Raw genomic sequence first — 17,033 nt, forward strand, 5'->3', positions numbered from 1 at the left:
AGAGAAACTTTTGAACAAAGAGAAAACCCTTCCTCTTGTGAAAGCTACCATATAATCTTTATTTATAATGCAGAACAGATAGATTCTTGGTTTATAAAGGACATCATCTGGAATATGCTCATCCAGTAAACTACATGTCATTCAGTATAGCTGACTTGAGATGGTGACCCCAGTAGTGTTTGAAACAGTAGTTCCACTGAGATTAGACATCCCAAGCATGATGCCTATGCCAACTACCCCTTTCTGCCTAGATGAATGAAGGAGCCCAGAGAAAGTGATGGAAAAATGATCGCATTATGGTGGGCTGCTTACATATTTGAAAATCCATGTGACATATCTTGTTAGAGTTCATTTCAGTCACTTGATTCTGGATAGGCAGTACATATTCATGCAGGGAAGTTGCAGCTGGCAAGGTTTGTTTTATTGCTACACATTTGTAACTGAAATGGTCTCTGTTTGAAAAATCAAAAATGATATCAGCATGAGAGCTTGTCTGTTCAAAAGGAAGAGAATGTAGCATGTACCTTGCTTATCATACTCTAGGCAGTTGCCAGTTATTTGCCTGTAGCCCAGACTTTAGTGCACATTTATTTGGTTAGAAAACATGCCTTATTACCATAGTTGTTTTTCTTTTTCACACACATCTTTGGCAATAAACAGGAAATCATCTGTCATGGCTGGTCATTTTAGAGGCTTGATGGCAATGAATGAATGAAATTATAGGTGGTAAAAAAAAAACTATTCAACTATTATACATTAAATCATGTAGTCCTCCTAGCCCCAGCTGCTACAGGACTGTTCCCCAAAATAATAAACTATGTTCTTAGTAATCTTGAATGTCTTATGGAAGAGGCCCTTTGCTAACTTGCAGTCAAGTAGACTTAATAAAGAACGTTTTCCTTCTGTTTTGATTAAACTGTTCTTGCATAATTTCTTATTGATATTCATAATTATATTGATATGAACCACTCTAAATATTCTTTTCCTTCTATGATGTTTACAGGAGCTCTGCAAATGCATGGAGATAATTGGGTTCTCTTTACTTGCCACCTAGCCTGACTATCTTTTGGAAGGTCTTACTTCTTGTAATCTTTCCTCATTAGCCACCCCCTCCAGGCCATTTATCATTTTGTTCCCTTTCTCCAAATTCCCTGCAGTCAGTCAGCATCTTTCTGGTATTAAGATTTTAAGAAATATGTAGAGTTTCTATTCATTTTCTTCTCTGATATTTAACATCGGGGAAAGATGATGCCAATCTTTCCTTCACTATACTGGACATGTTTTGGGGGAGAGAATCCTTTGCCCTCAGGCCAGTAGTTCAAATCCAGTCCATGTCAAAAGTGAAAGTTCCAGCTGATGGCTGTCCTGTATGAAATAAATTGGGGTGGGGATGGTTCTCATCTAAACCATCCATATTGCAAAATATTACCCTTACAATTAGCACCTGAACTGGCATTGTGATAATGGAATAGTTTAACTGAGCAGAATGATCCAATCAGCAATCTTTCTGTTGCTGTTATATCATTAAAACATCTGGGAGATAAATACTAAATAAGTGATTTGTACTCTAAAGGTGTTTTTAATTGGGATACCTTGGAGAACACTATTGTTCACTAATTATCGTTACAACTGTTAGTTAGAAGAAGCTTTTCAAAAAAGGATTTTGGTGAAATGGGAATTCTGTATTTGAGTTAAGTATGGTCAGGATTTTCACCCTCAGTGATGTATCATGAAAAAACCTTTAAAACTTCAGGACCCAATCTGCTAAAATTATGATCTAATCTAAATTTAATAATATTTACAGGCTCTAATCTTCATTTCTTTAGTTTGCACTTTATATTTTTAAAGATTAATTGCACATTTCTGCACAACTTAGTTATGCATCAGTTAACCACTGAGCAGTAGCTTAAAATGTCCTTATTCAGAGGAATTTTTGGTGGCTTCTACAGATTGCAGAGGACTGTTGTGCCAGTGGGTTCAGCTGGGACCTCCATTACAGGAAAGTTGGTCAGCTCCTGTTAGATGTTAAAAATTCCCTCATATGGGTCAAAGATCCACTGAATGCAATGACTTGATTACCTCCCACTCCTGAATTTGCTCCCTCTGGGTCAGGGTTGAGGCTCACTGTAGAGTTTGTGACTGCTACTTTCCACTTCTGGTAGCTGTTCAGTGAATAGATACTGTAGAGCTCAGTTTCCTGAGATCTTCATCTGGAACCTTTCCTGTGCCCTTAATTTTTAAAGAGTCTTTTAGAACCTGACTATTCCTTGTTAAGGGAGTGAAAACTATTTTCCACAGATATCTAAATTTCCCAGGTAAGGGAGGGATGTCCAAAATACTTAGAATAATTGGCTTCTGTGAGAATGAACCATTAAGCAAACAAAAACCAATAAAATCTTTAATCAAGTCTAACTGAGGAGAAAAGCAAGCTGCAATCCCAAAGAAAGGGAAGCTAACTAAGATGTACAAAAGATATTGTATGATCTCAAAAGTATTTTTAATCAAAAGAGATATTGTGGTTTTAATCCCCCAAATTCCTATTAGATGTTCCCAGGCAGATAACTTTGATTGGCTTGCCTGTTCCTTTTAAGCTCCAGACCAGTGTGGCATTAGCAGTAAGTCAGTTGCAGTGGAGTTTTGTGTTGCTGCTGAATATGGCAAGAGAATACTAAAGAAGAGAGAGAGGAAGGGAGGGGAGGATAAAGAGAAAAGTAGAAAAATACAAAACGTAACTTCTTATATAGATCGAATGTCCACAAACAGAGACATTTCTTACCCTTCCCTGTTCACTTTGGTCTGTTCAATACGCTTAATCACATGATACCTGAATGACCATTTTAGTGTTGTTTTTCATGGTCTAGTCATGTGATGAACTAAAAACTCAAGCTAATGATTCTCAACCAGGATGCCACACCCCATGCATGATTCACAGGATAAACCCACAGATTTCAAGTAGGAAACCACAGTGACAAAAGCATTCTGACCTGTTGTGGTCTATCTCAATTCTTTGCAACAGAAGAATTGCTCTATTTTTCTGTAGTCAAGAAATGAGTGAAAGCTAAGAGCCGATGTTTTCCAAAGTGTGCTTTGAGTCTAAGATTGATAACCATTGGCTTAATCAAATTCTTTTTCATGATACATCTATGTACAACTGAAGTGTAGAGATTTAATAACACAAGGAGGTTAAACTTAGTGTTGTAACCTTCAGATTTGCAATATGTAGGATTGGAGTGGATCCAAGGGAGGTGCAGTTGTGCCCCATTCCCCTTTGATTCTTGCTTCACCCAAACTTTAAAACCAACTGCCTGGTGGTGGCAGCAACATTTCTATTCAAGCAGTAGTGAGGGAGCCAGTTGACTTCATGGTTCATTTTAATCTATTTGATTCCTGCTATTCTCTCTCCATTCCACAGGTGTTAATGATCCTCTATCCTTTTTAATGGTTTTGATGTTCCACTATTCCAACTATCCTTTCTTCTGCAATTTTGCTGTCTGTTGGCCATTCCTGGTAATGTCTCTCTTCTGTTTCACAGCCCTGCAGACTGTTTCTAGCTCTAGCTAAAAACCTTAGCTCAGGTATGATAATATTAACTCAGGCATAGAAATGACTGACAGTGAAGTACTGGAGGCACTTTCAAGAGGGCTAGATTTTGCTATATGAAAACTCTGTCTTTTGACGATTTTTTCCTAGTTTGTTGTATGTTTTAAACTTAATATATAATTTAGCAAATTAATGCACAGAATTTATATTTCTTTTTGCTTTGATCTTAAAATGAATAATATAGTTCTAGACCCCTATCATATTACTAAAGCTTCTAGTTTCTGTTTAACTGGAGAAAAATATTTGTTGCTATGTGATGATGCACCATACCATCTGCACCCCACTTTTCAAAAGCCTAGATCCACCCATGTGTAGGTTGACAGGTTCAAGATCATGGCAAGGCTGACACTGCCTTTTTGCCTTTCTGAAATAGATTAAGATGCACTTTTAGATTTATAAAACCTTACATCTTATCCATAACTAACATCATGATTTTTGAAAGAATTACTATTATGGTCCTCTAAGCCTTGCCCATAGTTCTGCTGACTCGTTTTAAATAATGGCCTTCATTCTTTGTTGCCTTTCATCTTGTATAGTAATTTACACCAGTGCAGTGTGTGAAAAAAGCCTCTAGTGTAGTTTGATGCTATTTTGCACCCACTTTGGTTTTACTCTGCATATTGTAGAAGCCCTACCTGACCTGCATTTTGCATTTTGGCTTCTATTCTATCCAGGCAAGCACACAAACACCAACAGACTTTCCCTATGCTTTAAGAAGGCCGTTTGTGCCCGAAAGCTTACAGTGAACAATTTTTCCAACTATTTAGTTGGCCTAAAAAAGATACCACATCTACCCAAAGAAGTCTGCCTATGTTCATAGACCAGCACAGCTACAACCAGCAACCCTATTGTAGATGCCTGCATAGACACAGGCTGATGAAGAATAAGGTTCAGAGGGTGGAATGGCGTCCTTGGCAGTCACCAGGTTCCTCTATTAAAGGAGAAATGAAGTCTAGATGCTCATGCTGGGGGGGTGGGAGGGTAGCTGCCAACATTTTAGAAATTAGCTGAGAATTTTCTGGATATGCCAGCTTAATACCCATACTTTCTGTGTAGCATCTTTAGTAATTGATTTAATAGCCATATGTAGATATGATATAAACAGATAAAGAGGGAAGAAAAGCAGTGAGGAAGGCATGGATTTTTGCTGAAATTTCTGTGTCTGAGAGCAGAGTAGAATACTGAGGAAGACCCAGAGACATCTAGAGAAGGGACTTAGTGGGTGTGCATAATAGGGTCTTTGAGGCTATGTCATGGATTTTCATTAACAACACTCCATGTGCCCACCATCTAAAAGCTGAATTCTGTGGAGAAGACCTGTAAATAGAAGGATCTAGAGATTGTTTTGTGGACCCAGTGGCTGAACAATGGAGGACTAATGGCTTGGACATGCTACATATATGCTTGATATCTGGAAAGATCATGGAGCAGGTCCTCTAGGAATATCTTATGAAGCACCTAGATGAGAACAGTGATCAGGAACAGCTGGCTTGGATTCACCAAGAGCAAATCATGCCTGACTACCCTGATCTCCTTCTCTGATAAGGTGATAAGCTCTGTGGATGAAGGGGAAACGGTGGATTTGATGTACCTTGACTTGAGCAAGGCTTTTGACACTGTCTTCCATGACATTCTCATTAACAAGGTGAAGAAATACAGGTTAGATGAAAGTACAGTAAGGTTAATACATAACTGGTTGAATCATCATGCTCAATGATTAATCATAAATGGACCAATATCTAGTTGGGAAGAGGTATCAAATGGTGTTTCCCAGGGGTCTGTCCTGGGTCTGGTATTGTTCAGGAGCCTCATTAATTATTTGAATGATGGACTCAACACCACTCTTAGCAAATGTCTGGATGACACCAAGTTGGGTGGAGTTGCAGACACTTTGGAGGTCAAGGTGGAGATTCAGAATGACCTGGATAGACTGGAAAAATGGTCCACAGTCAACCAGATGAGATTCAGTTAGGAGAAGTGCAATATCCTGCATGTGGGACAGAATAATTGCATGTACAAATACAGCCTGGGGAATGACTGGCTAGGCTGCAGTATTGCAGAGAAGAACCTAGAGATTACAGTAGATCAGAGATGCTCAACCCCCAGCCCATGGGCCAGGTCTGGTCCATGGCCCTTTGTCATCTGACCTATGGCGTTCCCCACATATCCAGAAATTTGGCAGCAAGGGAGTGGATCTAATTAGTCTACTCCACAGTAAAGCATATGCGTAGATGCACACACTAGGTTGCATTAACAGGAGTGTTATTTGCAAGTCAAGGGAAGCGTTTATTCCACTGTGTACAGTACTGGTGAGGCTTCACTTGGAATACCGTGTCCAGAGCTGGACACACTTCAAGAAGGGTATGGACAGGTAGGAAAGAGTCCACTGCAAAGTGACAAAATGATTCGAGGCCTGTGTGGCAAATTATGAAGACAGGCGGAAAGAGCTAATTTATGTAAATCTAGAGAAGAAAAGACTGAGGAGGAATTTGATAACCATCTTCAAATACTTGGAGGGCAATTACAAAGAGAATGAAGCTGCAGCACAGGAAATTTAAGTTGGAAATTAGGAGGAATCTGACTATGAGGATAGTCGAGCACTGGAAGAAACTGCCTAGGAAAGTTGTGGAATCACCATCCTTAGAAATTTTCAAGAGGATGTTGGACAGACACTTGGCTGGGGTAGTTTAGTCAGGGGTGATCCTGCCTTGATCAGGAGGCTAGACTAGATGACCTTGTGAGATCATCTTAGGAAACCCTACTTTCCTAAGATCATACGTGTTTATATCTGTGTAATCAGCTTTTACACTGAGGACTGGACTTGTTGGCCTCAAAGCCTCTTTCTAGTCTTTAGGTTCCTGCAGTGTAAAAAAATCATGAACATACAACTTTTAGCACTGTACCTGAAAAATTAGGGATAAAATTATGGCAGTGTAAATGTATGCCCATTGCCCACCATGCGTGCCCACTGCTACTGGGGTAGCAGTCATCCCAAGGCAAGCAAGCTGTTATCTTCTTCCCTGCCTCTGATTGGTGAGGCTAAGTAATAGTTGCCTTCAACTACCCCAGAATAGATGCTTATCTGTTTACTATGGGCGCTGGTATAAATTTTATTAAAACACAGAAACAATGTATATGAGTTGCATATCCAGGTCCTAAGACTTGTCCTCTGTGAGGGCTGTGTCTTATCACTTTGTGCCACCTTGGACCAAGACTTTAGATACAGACGATTGCACTGGAAGCTGACATGGTACATATCTCTTATGTTTGGGGCTGGAATTGCTGCTGGCTATCTGAATCGTTGGACTGTTTATTGAGGAGATACTGAAGAGTTCGGAGGAGAGCTGTCTGACTCCCATGTTATTCTGGATATGAAGAGTCCAGCTGACACACACACTCTTATGTCTTACCACTGAGACTAAGCAGTCATCTCCAGGAAAAGATTGGAGGGGAGTGTGCCAGATATACCTTATACTGTAAATTTTTGCAGCAGCAACCCGGTGGGAAAGTCTATGTCGGAAAACACGAGTAAAGTTACCACATAATAGTGGCCTAAGAAAAGTTTCACATGTATTCCAAATGCTGGCTGCTGTTGGTTATAAATAAGTTAAAATGATGTAATTTTTAAAGAAACTTGTATGCCAGCCATTTAAATCTAAGTAATACATTTTTGACTTCTCGAAAGGCTGAACACTGATCTGTACATCAGCAGAGACGTAAGCTGAAGTACAGGGAAAAGCAAAGGGCATCAATTATACATATATTACTTTACTCCCTCCCTTTACTCCAGGGACCTGGAGGTTGCATGGGTTTTGTCCCAATGCGTTTTCTGATCATCCTGTTGAATTTTAGCGGTGTATATTTTTTTGTACTTTTCTTCAGTTACTTAGCCACAGGGCAGCCTGTGGGTTAGAGGAAAGTGAGAACAGCAGCGTATGAAAGCAGACTATTATTTCTTAGTAACTATATTGCCCCATAGCCTGGCTTTTTTTTTTTTTTTTTTACAGAAGGCAGGATCGATATATGTTCTTTACAGACATATTAAAGAAGGATCCCTCCTCTAAGGATCTTGCAATCTGGGTTAGACATGGCACATAGAAAGAGATAAGAGGCCAGATTCGCTGCTATGCTCTGTCTGTTTCTCACTGATCCAGCAATTCATAGTAGTCATGAATTCAACACACAGCTGCTTTCTATCGCCAGAACCACACAATGCAGACAGAGTTGTATCACTGAGTCTTGGTCTGATACTGTTGTGCAACAACTGGCTTCCTGATTTCCTCTTTAGTAAATGGAAGGCACAGAGAGAGAGAAAATCATAAGCAAAGAAGCATTTAGGGCTGAGTAACAGTGAAGAAAGAAAGGGCTTTTAACAGTGACATACAAGAAAGAAGACAGAGACAAAACTTAGTATATCGAGACACTTTATAGAAAGCTTTGATTCACAATGACAGGCAATACCAGCAGGAAGTCAAGAAACTAAAAAAATCTGTCTACTCAGGCTATTGGTAACTCAAGATTCCTACATATTTTTCAGGTAAAAAACATTATGATTGAAATCTTGATTAAAGCAGAAAGTGTGTTTAACTAATCAGTAGAGTATTAAAATAAGAACTATAGACAGCCGAGGTAGCTATACCCACTTAAGATTGCTCATATATTTCCATTAATGTATAACTTCTCTGAAGTTCTAATTTTTCTGGCTTCATTTTGGAATGTTCCTGTTCATCCAGGGAGCAGTTTCTCCCTCCATAAAGTCTCCTTTGAAAAGAGTTGAGCATGTAACCAATATACAGAAAGAAAAAAATTCAGCTGCTTTTTTCCCCTCCTCCTTCATAGATTTCGAGAGTCGGAAGGGATCTGGTAGATCATTGGGTCCGACCCCCTGCTCCAGGCAGGAAAGAGCACTGGGGTCAGGTAACCCCAGCCAGATGCCTGTCTAATCTCCTCTTAAACACCTCCAGGGTATGGGAAAGCACCACCTCCCTTGGAAGCCCATTCCATGTTTTGGCAACCCTCACCATAAAGAATTTCTTCCTTATGTCCAATCTAAATCTGTTCTCCTTTAGTTTGCGGCCATTATTCCTGGTAACCCCGAGGAGTGCCTTGGTAAACAGAGTATCCCCTATTCCCTGTTGACCCCCCCCCGATGAGTTTGTAGGCAGCCACAGATCAACTTCTGGGAAAGACGCTTGAAATTTAAAAGTTGGCACAGTCATTGTACCAAAGTAATAGAATTGCTTTCCAGTACTCTGGTGAAAATCAGATTTAACCCAATAAAATTATAAGTGTATATTTAAGCATATATACTGGATTATGTTAAGTAATAAAGCTAACAATCTTCCATCACTCTGCTGGTCACCTGCTGTGGTCAATTACGGTTTCTAAACTTGTGGGATAAATAAATATCAAGTGTTTAGCTATTGCATGTCTTGACTAAATTTAAACCAAAGTAAAACCTTCTGGCACTACATATCCTATAATTAGCTAAGTTTTCCAACAGCAGTAAATGTTGCACCTTTATAGCACTTTTCATCCAAGGATCTCAAAATGTTTTCCGTACATTAATGAACTAAATTAGTTAATCTGAGGACTGTGAAGGAGAACTGAGGAAGAGAAAAAATAAGTATCTGCTGAAGGTGACAAAGCCAGACAGACAGGGTTGAGAATGGAATCCCTGTTTTCCAATACTTTAATTGCTCAGAAATAATCTCTTGTATGTCTAATATGCAAAAAAAGACCGATTGCTTTAAAATGTATATCTTGTTTAAAATTAATATTTTATCCTTCATCTAAACTTATGTAATGCATGTATCTGCTAGAAAAAGTAATCTATATGATATTAATTTTCCTTTTGGAATGTCTGGAGGCCTGTGATGTGATACCATTACTTATTCAGTGCAACACATTTATGGAGATGCCACAAGAATTGTTGACATGCTAGTTACTGTTTTGAAAACACACTATCCTTAAGTACTAGAGCTTTTTGATATCTGTGTTATACAGAATTTTTTTTTTCAAAATTTGCCTTTACAATTCTATTTACATCAATTAAGATTATAGAGTAAATTTTACTTAAGGATTTACTTGAGATAAAACTATTAAAATGCACAGAAAATTATACATTTTAAAAATCAGGAGCAGTACTCCCAAAACCTTGTGAATCTACAGAATGTAAATATTGATTCATACACTAGGTATTTAAGTCAACCCCTGAAGAATCACAAAAGTATTTTCAAAGCTCTTTTTATACTATGTTGTTTCATTTTGTTTTCTGTTTGCCTTACCTCTGTGTTCTTCATTTTCTCTTTTCCCTACTGTTGCTTTGAGTGTCTTACTCCTTTGGATTGCTTCTCTGTAGTTTATGAAAGCTCATGTCTCTTGGAACAAATTAGTCTGTAAGGTGCTAAAATCCCTATCTTCTGCCTAATCTCAGACTCACAGTTAACTACCCCACTCTTCTTAACAAGTTGTCTTCTACTTTGACATTCCACTCATGAATATGGTTTCACTGTGGTTGTGACAACATTGGGATTGGTGCCAGGATGTTAGGGTTAGTAATAGAGCCAGGCTTGTATCACCACTTTTAAACAAACTACAATAGGATATTGGTCTTTGAGTCTCAGTGGCAGAGGAGGTATTGTTTTAACACAGTTTTTCTGGAACTGAGTTTGAACTGTATTTAAATCCTGTTATAAAGCTTGTGTAGACAGAAACTTTCTTTCCACTTTTACTTGTGTACTCCCTCGTTTTGTTGCTGCGTTTGAGCATCTCCTGCCTCTTACTCAGTCACTTTACTTTTATTGTCAGCTTTGACTTTGCTTCCTGAGTTCCAGTTTGGAACTCTGTCCTATTTCTTTCCTTGCTGTAACTTTTACTTTTAGTATGTCTTACTTGTCATTATGGACAGGGCCATCCCTAGGGTATGGCAAATCGGGGCAACTGCACCGGGCCTTGTGCTTTAGGGGGCCCCACAGAGCCAGGTGGAGCAGCCACGGCCCCTCCCATGGGGCCTGCCTGCTGTTGACAGCTCCACCCCGTGCCACAGAAGAAGTGCAGAGACTGCCCCCCTGGGTGTGGGGGAGACCCCAGCCTGTGCCCTGCCTTTGTAGGGGTTCCACAGGCCTTGCATGGTGTTAAGAGGGCCCTACACAGACAGATTTGCCCTGGGCCCCGCACCCGCTAGGGTCAGCCCTGATTATGGACATTGTGTAAGAACCCCTGGCCCCTTTGCAATCAACTTCTGTTCTGTCATTGGCTTCCCTGGAGCCAGGATTTCACCTTTCTTCTTTATTGTGGCCTTGCCTCATTCTTGCTAATTTAAAGCCCTTGCCTAGAATCCAATGCAGTTCAAGGAAAGGCTGTGCTGTTCCCATTCCTCCACAAAGGAAGACCACAGGTATAGGCACACAAGCAACTTACCACAGGTTAAAATTTACTGCACATTAACTGTTCCATGGTAACTGCCCAGTTATATACACTTATTCCATGGTAATTCAAAGTTCACTTGGGGCTACTTAGACTTCAGTGAAAGAGGAGTAAGAAAAGCTAGCTTTGACTCACTATGGGGTAGAAGTGGGCACAAGGGCAATTACCATGGAGCAGCCAACACCTGATAAATCCCCAACCCTTTACCTGGAGGTAAGTTGTTTGCATCTCCATATTTCTTGGCTCATACCCTAGTGTGATTTGACTCTGGACCCCTCTAACCACTTCAAGAAGATTTGTTTCTTCTCTTGGCCCATGTCTTCACTACTTTGAGCTTTTTAAACTAATGTCCCATTTTCTAAGATTCTAAGATTCAGACCTATGAACGCTGCATGCCCCGGGAGGCTGGGCGGGGCACGGGGCCACCCGCAGGTGGCAGTGGTGGGGGTGTGGTGACGGCGAGCAGGGAGTTCTAGCAGGCAGCCACAGTGGTGTCAGGGAGGGGGGTGGCGAGCACCAACCAGTGGTCAGCAACCACCTGCAGATGCCATTAGCAGTATCGGCAGTGGCAATCAGGGACCGCCCGCAGATGCCGCCAATGGTGTCGGCAGCGAGGGTGGGGGTGGTGAGCGGCAACCACCCATAGACACCGCTGGCAGTGTTGCCAGCACTTTTTGCAGGGGGTGCACTGCCAATCTCAGAGGGTGCTCATGCACCCCCTACACATCGCCAATGCCAACACCATATGGTGGAACTAACAAGACATGTGTAATACTTTACAGTTGAGTTGCACTGCTTTTCTGGCTTCTTATTCCTTCCCCCTTGTTGTATTTGCATGGTGTGTCTTTGGATAGTGAACTCTGGGGAAAGGAATTCAAATCCATCCATAGGACATCTGCCGCAGTGCCGATACTGACATCATTGTCATCATTATGTTACAGTCCCCTATCGTAAGCAATAGAGGAGGCAGGATAAAGAAGAGATATAGAATGTCACATAAACATGAGCCTAGTGTGCAGTGACGATGAAAAAATAACCAGTGCCATTCCCAGGATTGTACATTGGCTGGCTAGGTGCCATTCTGGAATCCCCTCCTAAAAAATTAAAATTTGAATAGATGACCAATGGAGGGGAGGTAAGCACCCTCAACAGAGGCATTCAGAAACAGCCAAGATGGGACAAGGGAGAGCAACATATGGAAATATCCTGCATGGTGTTTAGTGTTAGAAACATGACTCAGCAAGTCATTTTCAGCCCTTTCATTGTTGATGGGGTGGTATGCCAGTTTAATGAAAACTGGACCTTTTTATTATTCTGCAGCATCTTTCTTGTGTATCTGTGTGTGTGTTCAAGTAGGTGCTTATTAAAGTAATGTTGTATAGAGGGATATCTAGAATTATGGTAACTTTTTACATCTTTAGAGCTCCTTCTGGAAACAAAAATTAGTTCTGTCCAGGGATAAACAGAGAGCATGGAGCAGATAGAAGGGGTATTTTTTAAGAATATTTTTTGCACGCTAGGCCATTAGCTCAAATTCCACTCAAGTCAACAATGCGCTAGGATTATTCTTCTTGGATGGCTGTTTGGTGGTTTTTGTGGAACTGGTGGATGGTAGCCATTGTGCAAATAGTGCAAGCACACTTGACATTTATTGACAAGATTATTATCATGCACAGTGGAAAGAGACAAACTATCTAATGAGTCGAGAAAATGAATTACGTAAGTGTCCTCAAGAAAAGTGGTGGGTACCCGGGTAAGATAGTGTGGGGGAAGCTGTTTGTTGTTACCTGTGTTTTGTAAGAATATTTGGTTTTGTTGTTTGTTTTTCATGTTTTTCAAAATCAACCTTTTTCTTTCAGAGGTACCAAAGCCAATTGTTGGCTTTCAAATTGCTCAGTCAGATGGAGAGCCAAACTTAAACATGCCATTTGCAAGTGCAACTTCAATGACTTTGTGCTGACTTCAGTGGCTCTGCATCTGCTTATCTCAAGTGTGAACTTGACCCAATAGTGTGATACATATTGCTATTAGGGTAAAGTTTGAAGTCTCAACAGTTCAACTGTCAGGAGTTATGCTTTCAAAAAAATGCAGTACGCTCTTAGATGTCACTGCCGACATTTTGACAGAGCCCATTATTTTGACAATTAGAAATGGAGTTTCTCTTATGAAAAGGCCTCTAAAATTTAATAGAGAATGAGAAGCTTTTCTGTAGAGATGTTGGAGTACTCTATCAAAGCTCTTGTTGCAAGGATGTAATTTTCTATTAAATTCAGATGGTTGTTATGTAACTTCTGCAGAGCCTCATTAAGTTCTCTGGAATCCAACAGACTTCATCCCTGTACTAGTCCATAGGACTTTTTCATAAGAATTATTCCCAGAATGGACAATGGCAATGTGAGAGACTTCAGGTTATTCTGAAAAGTTAATGGGGGACATTTTTTTCAATCTGCTTCTCCCGAAAGACTTGTTCTTATAGGTATTAAATGTGCCTTAAAAAAAAAAAAAAAAGATACCAGTACCTTCTGAGCTCTGTATGCCCCAAAAATGTATTTAAACATCCATAGAGAGATTGGATTGTGGTAGCAAAATAGTTATGGTGACCAAAATTACAACAAACTTTTCTTTTGTTCTCTCTTTTATTAACATTAGGTGTTCTCTGCCTGCCAGAGAGCCTGAATCTTCACAAAGACCAACAAAGGTCAAATAAACCAGGTGAAGTCCAGATGTTTAACCAGTCGGAGTTAAGGACCATCGAGCAGTCCTTGCTTGCTACACGTGTGGGAAGCATTGCCGAACTTAGTAAGTACAAGATAATCTAAGGTATTTTCTCATTTTTGGGTAAAACGAAACCAATGTTTTGTGTATTTTTTACTAAAAGCATGCTAGAGCAGGGGTGTCAAACATATGGCCTGTGGGCCAGATCCAGTCTGCAGAGCAGAGACACTCAGCCCACAGGCTTTGCCCTGACTCTGTGGCTGTGATGTGGTGCATTGCTGGAGTGGCAGCCAAGCACCCACCGTACTGGGCTTATTCCCATGGTGCTTTTGGGGAAGAAACACCACTGCTCTCACTTGGGTGCCTGTCTGCCACCATGGGTAGAAGCTGTGGTGCCAAGCTTGTTCCTGTAGTGCACCTGGGGCTCCAGCACAGTGGCTTTCACTCAGGCACTTGGATGCTGCTGCAAAAACAAGCTGTGGTGCTTCTGGGGCTCCAGCAGCATAGCTCTCACCCACTTGGCTGCTAAGTACCTGGGCAAAAGTAGTGGTGCTGGAGCTTGAGCAGAACTGTGGGAAGAAGCCTAGAACCATGGCTTCTTCCCAGAGCAGCCAAGAATCCAGGATGCTGGGCTTCTTCCTGCCAGGTTCCCGACTGGCTGGAGCAGACACCAAATGCAACACCCATTCTGCATGGGCCCCACACAGTGCTGCATGCAGTGCAGTCCCAGACCAGCTGGAGTAGGCGCTGTGTGCACTGGATGCAGCATGGAGAGGGTTTGTGGGCCCAGTCTGGTTGCAGGGCCAACCCTGCATCATTCATGTAGCCCGTGGACTGGTCCCAAGCCATTTATCGGCCAGATGTTTGCCACCCCTGAACTAGAGCATAGAAGTACTGATGATTGTGCTTTCTTTTAGTGGTAGGAAGGAGGACTTCTTTTTGTCCTACATGCCCCCTCCACTGGTCAGTTTGGAAGCTGAAAGGTGATATGAGCCATTGGGAGGGAGGAGGTAAAAACAAAGATGATAAGACCTTTATCCTGCCTTTCCTCCCCCAGCATCCAGCAGGAGGGAAAAATGAAACAGAATTAGATCTGTAGCAGAGGATTTAGCTGCCTGGAAGATAAATTATTTGTTATTAATCAAAACACTTTTTGAGCAGTGTGATAAGTTATGATACCTGTCAAAATTCTAAAGCTTTGATTTCAGTACAGATAAATTATTTACAGTTTTCTCAGCACCACTGAAATATTGTGTGTGTTGGAAGCAAATGCTGTGTGAATTCTAATGCCATGTCGAAATGGGGAGACTGCAGGTATGTTTCTTGTTAAGGTTTTGATTAAGGGAAATTTTTATGTTACTTGTTTGTATTGTAGCCTCCAATTCAAATATTTAGCCAAGTAGATGGATCCATATACAGTTGTACGAGTGTCCTACTTTGGTGCATTCCAAGATGACAAGATGGTTGTCATACGTGTTTGCTAAAAATACAGACATAGCATTCTTCAGGGCTGCAACTGGAAAGTGTCCCCCATCCAGTGGGAGTCGATGACAATTGTGTGCCGATATCTGAAAATAGAATTAGGTACTTCAAGTATATTGACAGTGTTCAGAGAGGCTTATCAAGCAGGGAGTCGAGGCATCTCCCTTTACTTCTCTGTACACATATCACACTGCAGATGTGTTAGTAGGAGTAGTAATTGGCCCAACTTGTGATGTTGGCTACTCTTCAGTAGGTTACCATGTGCACACGCTTATCCCATGGTAAATGTGAGACAACATGGTAAATGAAAGCAGTGAAAGCATGGAAGGCTACCTCGCATTTACCATAGGATAAGATTGTGCACCTGGACACTTAATACAGAGTAACCGATGAACTGTAAGTTCAGACTTTTGTGTAAGTCAGAGAAGCAAGATAGTTCACTAATATCCTGAAGGTAACTTGATGAAATGTCCCCTTTTTCTCTATTTGAAATGGGATGGATAATTTCTGACTCTGCATGTGATTGTTTCCAGAATTCTAGGGGGAAATTCTCAGGATGACTAGGCAGAACCCTCTTTGTTTTGAAGAAAATCAGAAAACTGGATTTAGGAAGATGGAGGACACACAGAGCCCCTGGCGTTAATTTAGCAGCCCTGCAGTTGTTTGTAAAACAGTGCTTTCCAAATGTGGGGCCCTGTAATGTAAAGAGTGGATTCACAAGCTCCACAGATATTCAGTTATAGTGATCAGGCTCAGACTGGAAGTGAGGTCCCAAAGGAACAAGATACGGACCCACCTGTAGACATCACAGAACATGTTGCTGGCATTGGTTTTAAGAGCTTCCAGCATGCCTTATCTCTGCTCACCTTCACTTGTGGGTACCCTGAATGACTTACCTCCCACAAAGAAACAAAATACATCATAATGGTAAGATAATGGGATTCCCACAGAGCCCTGATATAGGGAGGAATGAATTATCCTGTTAGGGAAGGAAAGGGAGTAATGGGAGTACACATAGAGGTTCTTGCATGGGAGGAGGTGACCCTGCTATAAGTAAGAATAGTTTTATGGAGAGAGAATGACAACACATGCAGCACTCCTGGCATAGGAAGTAGAAGGTGGGACTCTGCAATGGTAAGGATAGGAGAATGAGGCATACTGAGTCCTTGGCATAGGAGAAAGCCTCTGGGGCCCAAGAAGCCACTGGAATAAGGGAATAATGGAAAGTTTGGGAGGACTGCAGACAGCTCCCAAATAGAAGGAAATGGGAGGATGGCACATAAGGGAATGAGGAAAGCATGGTGGGTTGCAAGTAGCTCCTGATATGCAGTCAGGTTGATCTACAGATGCTACAAAGTGTATGACTCCCATAAACAGCGTGTGTCTATGACAGGGAGGGAGCATGTCCATTGCACCACATCAGGTCAGAATACTTCCGCTCGAAAAACCTAACTTATTTGTCCATGGTGAAAGCATAGAGTGATCTTGCATGAAACTGGGAAAGACGTTTAAAATATTTCTTGGAGGAGGAAAAATTACTTTAAAGACCATTCTAATTGAGCAAGATTATCCACAGTTTCTTAATACTCATAACTTTCATATGACTTACTCAGTGTAGGTAGTTTTTAAAAATATGCAAATACCAAGAAAAGAGGTCTTCTGGCTCTCACCTTGGCTAGCAGGAATCTGCATGCCTGGCTTGGTGACTGGCTGTTCAACCAGAATAAAACTGAAACCAAGGAACCCAAGAGACAATAGTGGTCAGCAGCATAGGCAGTGATCTCAGGGTACCTAACTGCTGTCATGTG

At 41.1% G+C, this 17,033-nt stretch overlaps 1 protein-coding gene across 1 annotated transcript in view; it reads left to right on the forward strand.

The window, feature by feature from the left end:
• BTBD11 (BTB domain containing 11) overlaps positions 1 to 17,033 on the forward strand; it is a 278,838-nt gene that overhangs the window by 150,249 nt on the left and 111,556 nt on the right. The window contains exon 3 of the mRNA XM_025204909.1: positions 13,678 to 13,827. Within this exon, the coding sequence (XP_025060694.1) occupies positions 13,678 to 13,827 (150 nt within the window). The remainder of the gene's footprint in view (positions 1 to 13,677; positions 13,828 to 17,033) is intronic.

Source organism: Alligator sinensis, unplaced genomic scaffold (assembly GCF_000455745.1).
Source record: "Alligator sinensis unplaced genomic scaffold, ASM45574v1 scaffold267_1, whole genome shotgun sequence".
Taxonomy (NCBI): domain Eukaryota; kingdom Metazoa; phylum Chordata; order Crocodylia; family Alligatoridae; genus Alligator; species Alligator sinensis.